This window comes from Osmerus eperlanus, chromosome 17, assembly GCF_963692335.1.
Source record: "Osmerus eperlanus chromosome 17, fOsmEpe2.1, whole genome shotgun sequence".
Classification (NCBI taxonomy): Eukaryota; Metazoa; Chordata; class Actinopteri; order Osmeriformes; family Osmeridae; genus Osmerus; species Osmerus eperlanus.
In genome coordinates this window covers 9,736,271-9,748,774 of record NC_085034.1, presented here as the reverse complement: position 1 = coordinate 9,748,774, position 12,504 = coordinate 9,736,271, and the positions used below count along the sequence as shown (strand labels likewise).

The 12,504-nt window shown below is 41.7% G+C and overlaps 1 protein-coding gene across 1 annotated transcript; it reads left to right on the top strand.

Annotated features, from left to right (window-relative positions):
- Positions 1 to 8,201: 8,201 nt before the first annotated feature.
- LOC134037913 (zinc finger protein RFP-like) lies at positions 8,202 to 11,438 on the top strand. Its single transcript, XM_062483480.1, has 2 exons — positions 8,202 to 8,287; positions 8,585 to 11,438. Exon 2 carries the CDS (start codon positions 8,587 to 8,589, stop codon positions 10,216 to 10,218), a length of 1,632 nt encoding a protein of 543 aa, XP_062339464.1. The 5' UTR covers positions 8,202 to 8,287; positions 8,585 to 8,586; the 3' UTR covers positions 10,219 to 11,438.
- Positions 11,439 to 12,504: the final 1,066 nt, after the last annotated feature.

Here is a 12,504-nt window from a genome sequence, read left to right as displayed (position 1 = left end):
TTGTTTGTTGAAAACAAATTCAACCCAAGCGCTCTTTGGTGACGTGGTTGATTACGTTACTGTTGATCATCTGTCTATCATCGTAAAAAAGCCCGCCCTGACAATTTGATTGGTCCGAACAGCTCTTGTTCGGATATAGTTTTTCCCCAACCGAGCGACCCCAGATCCAACTTCCCGACCAAAAAATGTGTGGGCGGGGCTAAGTTCGGCTGGCACCCAGGCTACATCTAGGTGTCATGCCGATTATCTTTCAGTTTTTTCACCTAAAGTGGCTAATCGTAGGCACAAAAGTCACGTGCGGCATGTGGTAAATTACAGCCGCTTAAGCCCCAGTAAAAGTAGACTAGTCAAAATGTCTGCTAAAATATGGGCAAACTTAGGTCTCACAGGGTCTCAAACGGTAGTCTGTTGCGCCATTGTTCTGCACACACGTGCTTGTGCGGAGGATGCTGACATGAAAATGTATCGGGGCAACTAACGTACTAACGATAGCACAGTTTATAACATTAATGGGAACTCTTTGTTTATCATGTCCTTTTCCTAAATGCACTCTCTCCACTCATGCACACTAAAGAAGCCCTCCATAAATCGCTGTTTTCATATTGAGTCTGACTTAAGGTCAGACTCAATTGGTAAGTGTCATATTTATTTTCTTTTGTGTCGCTGTTAAAACCCGAAATAAGCTTTTTTTAATGTATATTTCCCAAAATAATTGAAAGTTACAGTGGAAACATCTAGTATGTTGGTTTCTCAATTGTTTATACATGAAAATGGACCTACTCCCACAGACATTGCCATTTTAAACAAGCCTTTAAAAGTATCAGAAACATTAAAACATGATCAGGCTTGTTCCAGAAGTGGAACGTTCTTCACCTTAAATCATCAATGGACAGTGGATTCAGGTTCCAACCTCATTCTCTTTCTTGCTTCCGACCAACAACAGGCTCTGCACCTGTGTTCAGAGTGGTGTGACAACCATCATGGCCAACTTCTCCAGGGAGCCGAGCTCCCCCACCCTCCTCAGCCCCAAACAGGTGGTGGTGGAGCTGGTCCCCAGGGTCCTCATTGCCCTGTGGCCCCATTCCAAGATCCATACCTACCTTGCTCTAGCTGACATGGCAGTGGGAATGGCTGCGGCCATCTTGAAGAGAATCTCTTCTTCTGTCAAAGAGGCCGGTGATGTCCTACTTCAGGTCCGTTATTCCCAGGACTGGTGCTCTGATATGGTAGACGCCATCCTGGGTAAGGCCTCAGAGATGTTCCTGCCAGAGCTCTTGGCTGAGGCCCTTGACACTCTGTCTGAAACTCCTCACCTTCCTCACCGACATCATGGGAGGCCATGTCCTGGTCATGTTTGGGATGGCCCCAGACGCCAGTGTGGAGACTGGGCAGAACACTGAGGAGAGCTCAGCTGCCAAAGCCACAGAGGTTAGTGACTTAGTGAGAGATTCAATTAATGGAGCTTTAGCTATTAAAACTGTAAAAAAAAAGAAAAAAAAAGTGGGATATTCCTTTATCCTCATACTGCATATGCTTTTCATTTCAGGCTCTGATGGATGTTGCCTTGATTGGAAAGTCTGACAATGTGGATGCCCCCATTATTGAGGCCCCTGTTGTTGAGGCTCTGATCATTGCAGACCCCATCATTGAGGCCCCCACCTCTGTTAAGAAGGCTGCTATTGCTGAGGTCTACACCATCAATGAGGCTCCAACTTTTGAGGCCCACTTTCACATCGATGATGCTCTCACCTCCATCCCCAGCAAGATCCTCCAGCCAGGTAGGAAACTCACACAAAGACTGTGAGGTCATTTTACATGGTGAAATAATGCCTGAAATTAAAATGCCTGCTTTGCTCTTCCAGAAGTCCCCATCAGCAAGGCTAAGAGGGCGAGGCGTGTTTTCACTCGCATCTTCCGAGCCATTTGCTGCAGATGTTGCCGTGCCTCCCGCGATTCATTCATTCTCTAAGGTCCATCACACAATGATGCACACCGGTATCATGAACGGGTTTGATACGATGACTGTACAGAGGAGCGCTGTTGAGGTATTCAACCAAGATGACGTTTTGTTACTCTCGTTGTATATATGATTTCGAACATTTCCAATAGACAAAAACTGTGTGACAAACGCTGTAGTATGGCTTCAAAATGCTAGGTAACTTAGCACGGAAGCTAACTAAAGCCAGCTAGCTACCGTTTCAGAAACATTACTCGCGCAGTGGGGACCGTTGAAAATATTTAGAACGTTAATAAGCAAATAATAATTCAGTATTGGTTAAACTATAATTGGTGTTTGTCATTTGTCCCATTACATTAGCATTTTTGTATGATAAGAACACATTTTAGTAAATGTTTGAAGCCAAAACGTTTTTTGACCGTCATTCTGTTCATAAATATAAAGCATTGAAGCAAGGATTCTATGTTTATTAGAGAAAAGGACTGTTTTGGATATAGATTTTCATTTGGAATATGATTTTGTACTGGACAATAATTTTGGATTTGTTAGTAGCCTACTGCCAACTCTTACTTAAGTGACAATGTAGACAAATCTAGCGACTTTTCGGATGAACCTTAGCTACCTTCCATAGAAGAAAGTCGCCAGTTCGCCCAGCGAGCGCATGGTCTTGCTGTCTTGCCCAGGCCTCTCTGCATCTACTTTGTTCAGTGAGACTGACAGAGAAGTGAGCAGGCAAGAAGGCACAGCAGCAGAAATAGACTGAGCTGTGCATGTGCAAACACTGTTGTCAAGGACCAATCACAAATCTGTAATATTTGCTTCCCTTCAGTTTCAGATTTAAAGAGTTTAATTTGACTTTTTAATATAATTCTTTTCATGTGCTTGATCACAATAGATTTTTAGACAGTTGTTCAATCCTGTTTTTGAAGTTAGGGTTAGCAGAGCACTGTGTGAGAGAAAAGATTACGTTTCTGTCGCTTCTAACTTTCTCTCTGAGAGTTATTGATAAATATAGGGAATTAAATAGGGTATTACAGTACGGTAAGCACAGAGAAGCAAACACATGTAAAGGGTGGACACATTATTCTATTAGTGTATGACATCATCTAGCGACATTTTGTGACTTTTAACCTTCCCTAACGTCAAAATGTTTTATTGAGCGACTAGCGATAAACTGGTATTTTTGGAACTCACAACAGAACACGTGCACTGGGTGTCCATTGTCATGTTTGTATAGTGTCCCTCACTTCGCTTTATTTTATTGAAATGTAATATGGGTTAATTAGAATCTGTTTTTATTGCAATGTAAGTTTTCACAAACACATACGGATCTTAATAAATAAATAAAAAGTTGAATGTATAAATAAAATATAAAAGTATAATTCTAAGGAGCGAAACAATAACTAAAGGTTATAGTCGGCCCATTGCAAGACTTTTGTTGTGGTAGCAACCGTTTTTAATGAGACAAAATGAGTTAGGCTGAAACTGAAATAGAAGATTGAGTACCAGTTTATCGCTAGATAAAACATTTTGTCGTTAAGGAAGGTGAAAAGTTGCAACAGTGCATAGACTGTCTCCCCACCTTCAAGAAAGGGCTCAAGACGCACTTAGAATAGAACTAGAATTCTCTGAACTATTATCACTATGTGTCACTAGATATGACAAAGTAGTTTTAAACGGAGACTTAAATATCCAAGTAAATAAAAAAGCAGACCCAAGAACTATTGAGCTCTTAAATCTCCTTGACAGTTTCAATCTAACTCAACACATAACAGACCCAACACACCGACACGGAAACACACTAGATCTAGTGATAACAACTGGACTAAATATCAATAATATTTCAATAACTGATCTACCCCTCTCAGACCATCATTATATACTTTTTAATGTGGAAATTATCCTAACAAAAACCAAAAAAGAATTCTTAGTCCATAGAAGATATTTAGACGATACAGCTATGATTAAATGTTCTGAACAATTTGCTCTATATGAGCCGACTAACCATGATTTCTCTCTGAATGAAATGGTAGAGAACCTCAATGATGCACTATTATCTGTGTTAGACTCTGTTGCACCACTGAAAACCAAAAAGAAGTGCACAAGCAGAACCTCCCCATGGCTGAGAAATAAAAATGTTAGTGAAACAAAAAGAAAATGCCGTGCAGCAGAGAGAAAATGGAGGAAAACAAAGATCACTATCCACTACAATATCTACAAAGATACACTAACCACCTTTAACAAAACCATCCGTCTAGCAAGGAGAGAATATTTCTCCAACATTATTACAGAAAATGCCAGAAATTCCAGAGTTCTTTTCTCCACCATTGACCAGCTGCTAAACACTGTTCCTGCTCCACCTCCATCCTCAGTAGTTAAATGTGAAGAGCTTGCTTTGTTCTTCAAGAACAAAATAACTTTGATCAGAGCTAGTATTATTAATAGTGGGGTCAAAACTGACATCAGTAGATTCTGCAACATAACCATGAGCACATTTACCTGTATCACACTTAGTGAACTTTCCAAAATTGTCAGCGAATCTAACTCCACAACCTCAGATATTGATCCTATACCCACAACATTCTTTAAGCGAGTGTTTGATAGTGTCTCAGGTCCGGTGCTAGAGATTATAAACACATCCCTTAGAACTGGCGTTTTCCCAGATGCCTTCAAAACAGCTGTTGTAAAGCCCCTATTAAAGAAACCCAAATTGGATAACAGTCTACTTGCAAATTACAGACCAATATCAAACCTTCCATTTATTAGTAAAGTACTGGAAAAGATAGTTTTAGTACAATTAAATTCTTTTCTTGAAGAAAATAACATCCTGGAAGTCTCGCAGTCAGGTTTCAGGAAATATCACAGTACTGAAACTGCTCTCACCAAAATAATTAGCGACCTCAGACTAAACTCTGATGCAAATAAAGTCTCTATCCTTATCCTGTTAGATCTCAGTGCAGCATTTGATACAATTGATCACGACATCCTAATCAATAGACTGGAAAAGCTTATTGGGTTCACGGATAGTGTATTGAACTGGATGAAATCATATATCACAGGAAGGAAGTTTTATGTTAGTTTAGGTGACCATAGGTCCAAGAAACATGAGAACTGCTACGGGGTTGCTCAAGGAAGCTGCTTAGGTCCATTACTTTTTTCTCTTTATATGTTACCACTCGGCGACATAATCAGAGAACATAACATAGATTTCCATAGCTATGCGGATGACACACAACTATATATATCCACTGAACCCAACGATGCAACGGCCATCAATTCCATTACCAACTGCCTGTTGGCAATAAACAAATGGATGAACGCTAACTTTCTTTAATTAAATGAAGACAAAACCGAAGTCCTACTATGTGGCCCCAAATTCAAAAGAGAGATGCTTATTAAGAATCTTGGAGGTTTAACCCCCTGTCTTAAACCAGAGGTGACGAGTCTCGGTGTAATCCTGGACTCAGATTTGAATTTCAACTCTCACATTAATAAAGTGACCAAAACAGCTTTCTTTCACCTGAGGAATATAGCAAAGGTACGACCATTCATAAACCAAAATGATGCAGAGAAGTTAATTCATGCTTTTATATCCAGCCGGCTGGACTACTGTAACGCACTTTTCACTGGTATTCCCAAGAAAACCACTGAAAGACTACAGCTCATTCAAAATTCTGCAGCTAGATTATTAACCAAAACTAAAAGGAGAGAACACATTAGTCCTGTCCTAGCTACTTTACACTGGCTCCCTGTTACCTTCAGAATTGACTTTAAGGTCCTTTTCCTCACATACAAAGCTCTACACGGACAAGGACCTAGCTACATTGCTAACTCCTTTATAAACTACACACCAGCTAGAACACTGCGATCATCAAATGCAGGCCTATTAGAGGTCACCAGAAGCAGTCATAAGAAGATTGGTGATTCGGCCTTTGTCAATTACGCCCCAAAACTATGGAGCAAATTACCCATAAATATTAGGGAAGCAAACACTCTAGACATTTTTAAAAGACAGCTTAAAACCTACCTTTTTACCGAAGCATTTAAGTAATTTGATCTCAAAAGGGTTTTCCTACTTTTATTAATTATATTATTGTTACTTTTAAGATGCATGTTTAAAGTTGGTTTCTCTCTTGAACAGAGATCTTATTGGGATTTTTATTTTTGTTTGAATTGTTTATCACTTGTATTATTGTTTTTATTGATTTTATGTAAAGCACCTTGAGCTGCAATTCTTGTATGAAATGTGCTATATAAATAAAGTCTTACTTGTTCCAGGAGTACAACTGTACTTAGGAATGATTGGCTGGACCTGATGTTTCCTCCAGGATCACAATGACTCTTATTGAGAGACTTGTTGCTCTTGTTGGTTAGTTGTAACTGACTTAAAACTTCTGTACTTGCGATGTAATATATTTTTGTTGCTTGCTTTTTTCCACAGGTACACCCGTGCACTTGTTGAGGTGTTGTTTAATTGTTTAACTGTAACTTGTTCAACTACATGCTCTTATGGTTCTTCCCTTTGGGACTTATTTAGTTTTCACAATGTATGCTTCATGTTTTGGCTACCCGCAATGTTTGGGGCGTCTCGTTGTTATAATCATTTTACATTTAGTCATTTAGCAGACGCTCTTATCCAGAGCGACTTACAGTAAGTACAGGGACATTCCCCCGAGGCAAGTAGGGTTAAGTGCCTTGCCCAAGGACACGTCCTTCTGCACAGCCGGAAATCGAACCTTCTGATTAATAGCCGATTCCCTAACCGCTCAGCCATCTGACTCCACTGGTCACTGATCAGTGACCTGCCCTTTTGTAAAGCTCTCTTTTGGAAGTCGCTTTGGATAAAAGCGTCTGCTAAATGCATAAATGTAAATGGAATGTAAATGGAATATGCATATGGAATGTGTGATCAGTCAGGTGTACTAGACCAATGACAGCTGTGGAACACTGCACAAGCATGACAATTTATGGCCCAGTCAAACGCAAGGTGATGATATTATTCGACCCTCTCAAAGGTTACAGGTCAAAGCTTTGAGGGATGGCCAGGGGTACATAGCTGGCACCACCTCTACACTGCGCCTCTCCCTGAAGGAGAAGTCCCAGAAGGTGGGGGTGTTTGTGTACTATGAGGAGGGTCTGGTGTCCTTTTACGGTGTGGACGCCAGGTCTCATATCTACTCTTTCACTGGCTTCATCTTAATAGAGAAACTTTACCTGTTCTTGAGCTCTTCTTTAAATAAGGGGGGCAAGAACTCTGGCCCTCCATCTCCAATGTCTCACAAAGATGAGTACTAGTGTCAGAAAGGGAGTCAGATGGCTGAGCGGTGAGGGAGTCTGGCTTGTAATCTGAAGGTTGCCAGTTCTATTCCCAGCCGTGCCAAATGACGTGACCTTAGGCAAGGCACTTCACCCTACTTGCCTCGGGGGGAATGTCCCTGTACTTACTGTAAGTCGCTCTGGATAAGAGCGTCTGCTAAATGTAAATGTAAAGGATCTTTTATAGGTCTGTTTTTCATGCTCCATGCATGAAAAACATTTACAAAACTGACTTTCAAACCTCAAAGAAACAGTGGGAAACAAACAAAGGAAGCAAGAAAACAAACACAAACAATGGCGATACCTCGAGAGAGAGAAAAAATCCTATCTAATCAATGATCAGAATGTGTGTGCAAGTGTTTGTGTACGTGACTGTGTGTGTGTGACTGTGTGTGTAGGTGTCAACACCTTTAGTGCCAACATAACCGGGTTCAAAACAAGAAGGCAGAAACCAGGGTTTTTTTTCTTCCAGAAAGCAGGTTATGCGACATAACTGGGTAAGTTAACTCTCCAGCTGACACACAATGTTGCAGCAACTGCTTCCTGAAATACCCACCTGGAAGGATGAGATGATTGAAAAAGTGAGGTAGGAAGACAAAATAAAAGATGAGAAGAGATTATTAATGTAACCATATTTAAATATTGAGTTCTACTGCACACAAACACTCCTCTCCTTTGCTGCTAATCAGCCAGGTAAACATGCATTGAGCAGATACTCTGTTGAGCTCAGAAAACAAACTCACTTTTCTCTCCCCATTTTGTACAATATAATGTGTTCACTGATCATCCACACCCACACATTCTGGTATTTACTGGTAATCTATCTAGTCAGTAAAGGGTAAACAGTTCTAAGTACTATAGCTAGGGAGGAGGAGCATTGTTACGTCAACTCACTGAAGTGAAACTGAAGTGGACAGACTTACAGTACCTCAGCACAGAACAGACGCACATAACAAGAATCTGTTTCTACAAGTATTCATCAGTTAGAGAGAATATCAAGACCAAAGCACACAGGTGAGTAGTCTAAATTACAAGGACTGACACGTATAATGTAGCATTGTCATGTAGTTTTTATTTATTTCATTAAAGTATGTTCATGTTAGAGAATATGTGTAGTCAGATGGCTGAGCGGTTAGGGTATTGGGCTATTAATCTGAAGGTTGCCGGTTCTTATGTAAATCAAAGTGTGACCAACATGAGCGTTTATCACTATTTCTTGAACTATTCAAAATCTCAAACTGTCACGTATCAAATGACTCTGTTACTCATCTCAGCTTTCATGGTTTCCATTTTGATCTCTCTCCGGTGTAGAAATGGCTTCCTGCAGCAGTCTCCTGTATGAAGATCAGTTCCAGTGTTCTATCTGTCTGGATGTGTTCACTGATCCTGTCTCTATTCCATGTGGACACAACTTCTGCAAAGCCTGTATCACCAAGTACTGGGACAACAGTGACCTGTGTCAATGTCCCATGTGCAGGGAGAAGTTCTATAGGAGACCTGAGCTTTGTGTCAACACTTTCATCTCTGAGATGGCTGCTCAGTTTAGGAAGTCAGTGAAAGGTAAACCCAACAGCCAACCCCTACGACCAGCCAGATCTAAAGAAGTGTCATGTGACATCTGTACAGGTACCAAGCTCAAGGCCCTGAAGTCCTGTCTGGTGTGTCTGACCTCTTACTGTGAGACTCACCTGGAGCCTCATCAGAGAGTTGCAGCCTTGAAGAAACACAAGCTGATCGACCCTGTGAAGAACCTGGAGGACAGGATGTGTCAGAAGCATAACAAACTGTTAGAACTCTTCTGTAGGAAAGATCAAATGTGTGTTTGTGTCATGTGTATGAGAACAGACCACAAGACTCATGACACTGTCACTTTAAAGGACGAGTACAGACCAAAAAAGAATGATCTTGGGAAGATGATGGCTGAGATGAAGCAGATGATGGAAGAAAGATCTAGGAATCTTCAGGAGATCAAACTCTCAGTAGAGACCAGCAAGAGAGATGCAAAGAGAGAGATATCAGACAGTGTTCAGGTCTTCACTGCTCTGGTGCGCTCCATTGAGAGAAGCCAGGCTGCGCTCATTGAGGGGATTGAGGAGAAGCAGAAAGCAGCAGAGAAACAGGCTGAAGCGTTGATTCAAGATCTGGAGCAGGAGATCACTGAGCTGAAGAGGAGAAGCACTGAGCTGGAGCAGCTCTCACACACTGAGGACCACCTCCACCTGCTCCAGAGCTTCCCATCCCTGAGCACCCCTCCACACACCAAGGACTGGTCTGAGATCAGTGTCCACAGTGGTCTGAGTGTTGGGGCAGTGAGGAGAGCTGTGTCTCAGCTGGAGGAGACACTCAATAAAGAGATGGAGAAGCTGTCTGACACTGAACTGAAGAGGATTCAGCAGTATGCAGTGAATGTGACTCTGGACCCTGATACAGCTTATTCCAACCTTATCTTGTCTGAAGATGGGAAACAAGTGAGACTTGGAGACAGAATGCAGAATCTCCCTGACAACCCAGAGAGGTTTTGTCTTTGTCCCTGTGTCCTGGGAAAGCAGGGCTTCTCCTCAGGGAGGTTCTACTATGAGGTGCAGGTTGAGGGGAAGACTGACGGGGATCTGGGAGTGGCCAGAGAGTCCATCAACAGGAAGGGGATCATCAGACTGACCCCTATTAATGGATACTGGACTGTATGTCTGAGGAATGGAGATCAATTCTGGGCTCTGGCTGGCCCCTCTGTCCTCCTCTCCCTGAGACAGAAGCCCCAGAAGGTGGGGGTGTTTGTGGACTATGAGGAGGGTCTGGTCTCCTTTTATAATGTGGAGGCCAGGTCTCATATCTACTCTTTCACTGGCTGCACCTTCACTGAGAAACTCTATCCATACTTCAGTCCCTGTCTGAATGATGGAGGTAAAAACTCTGCCCCTCTGATCATCACTCCTGTCACACATTGAAAAAGAAAGATCTGGTTTTGTCAGAGGAAAAGTACAACTGATTATAAAACAAATTCAGAATAATCACACAATAGAATCATATATCAGTAATCATTTTCGCTGAAGGTTTTAATGAATGTAATAGTGAACGGTATGACTAAAGCAGAACAAATATAATGTTTTGGAAGGAATGACCCAAGTAATAATAGTATATGGTTCAACAATCACAGACTTACAAATGTGTATCCCGGTTACAGTAATCTCAATCTGTTCACCAGAGGGGACACGTCAGGTCTTTGTTCTCAGTACCTCCATCTGGGTTGTCTCTTCCTCATCTCTTCTTCCTCTACTGTATTCATGGAGCTCTCTGACCTTGAAGTGAAGAGTCTTGCTAAGACTCTCCTGACTCCTTCTGGTGTCATTCTAATCTTACAGTCTGAAGTCAATTGTTCTCTTCTGTCAGCTGTTGAGAATTTGTACTTACTGTCACTCATTGTCACACAGACTCAGACATATATACACACACTTGTCACAGACTGCATTTCATATGATACAATCAACACCTTCCTCAGGCGCTATTGCACAGGTGTAGCATGCAGCAATAGAATGTACTGTCGTGGCCAAAAGTATTGGTAGTGACAATTTCTTTATTTTTTTGCAATATTGGCTGGGGCGGTAATTGTAGATTATTTCACATGTTTCTATTGTATACTGGAAAACAATTATTCAAATTTCATTAGTTTTAAAGGCTTTTTTTTTTGGCAAAAACATTCAATAAAAACAAAGAATCCCCCCTTTTATAACAATCAATTTGCTCTCGTAATGCAATCAGAATGATAGTGATTTCACCTGACTATAAATTTTTCACACTTTCCTATGTGCTGATGATATGATTCAGTGGAATTATGTTAGCTGCTCATTTTATGCCAGGGCCCAAATAACGGTGAAATGTAGGTTTTTGTGATACAAATGTGTGTGCCAATGAAGCTTTTATTTAAAATGCACCTGGTATAGCCTACATCAGCACATACAATATTTTTTTCCAAACGTGTAAACTGTGTAGTACTGAGTGGAACATGAATCAAGTCAAATTATTGGGTAGTCATAATAAGCAGCAGCAAGGAGAGATCTTAACAAGCTTCAGTTGACTCAAACTAGGCTGCTAGATCAGTGCTGGAGTGTTCATTTCACTGTCAAACATCCACCTTCATTTCTGACTAATAAAGACAATGCTTGTATGGTAGCTGACTTCATGTTACCAGTGTGCATCATTGTGTGATGGACCTTAGAGAATGAATTGGTAAGTGTGTGCTCTGTATGTGACAAAGAGGGGAACATACATTCAGGGGAGGTTTGTTTAAATAAGTTCAAATACACACCTAATGAAATAATAAGTCCAATTGTATCCCCCTAGTTTTCTAAATAGTCAGAGGTTGTCCAGGAACAAGACCAGACCATTGGTTTATGATTGGCAAGTGAAACAGCCAGACGGTAGGCTCCCTAATCGCGGGAGGCATGGCAACATCCGCAGCACATGGCTTGGAAGATGCGAGCGAAGAGCAAAGCAGGCATTTTAATTTCAGGCATTATTTCACCATGTAAAATCACCTCACAGTCTTTGTGTGTGAGTTTCCTACCTGGCTGGAGGATCTTGCTGGGGACGGAGGTGAGAGCATCATCGATGTGAAAGAGGGCCTCAACAGTTGGGGCCTCATTGATGGTGTAGACCTCAGCAATATCTGCCTTCTCAAGGTGGGGGGTGAGGTGGGGGCCTCAATGATGGGGTCCGCAATGATCAGAGCCTCAACAACAGGGGCCTCAATAATGGGGGCATCCACATTGTCAGACTTTCCAAACAAGTCAACATCCATCAGAGCCTGACATGAAAAACACATGCAGTATGACATTTACAGATAAAGGAATATCCCACATTTTCCAAGCTCCATTAATTGAATCTCTCACTAAGTCACTAACCTCTGTGGCTTTGGCAGCTGAGCTCTCCTCAGTGTTCTGTCCAGTCTCCACACTGGCGTCTGGGGCCATCCCAAACATGACTAGGACAGATTTAGGTCTAACTGGCTGATGCAGCACGCCGTGCCTTCAGCTTCTTGCTGGCCTCTGAGAGCATGCTGGCTATGTAGAGGATGGTGTTGATCTCAAAGTTCTGAAAGGAAACAAATTAATTATTATGTTATTAAGGAGTCTGGAGAACCACCTGAAGGCCAGTGTACTTTGGTCTGTCTGATTCTTCCTCTGACTGTGTTCTTCCCAGCCAGGCCAACTCACAGCCATCCTTCAAAGTGCTCC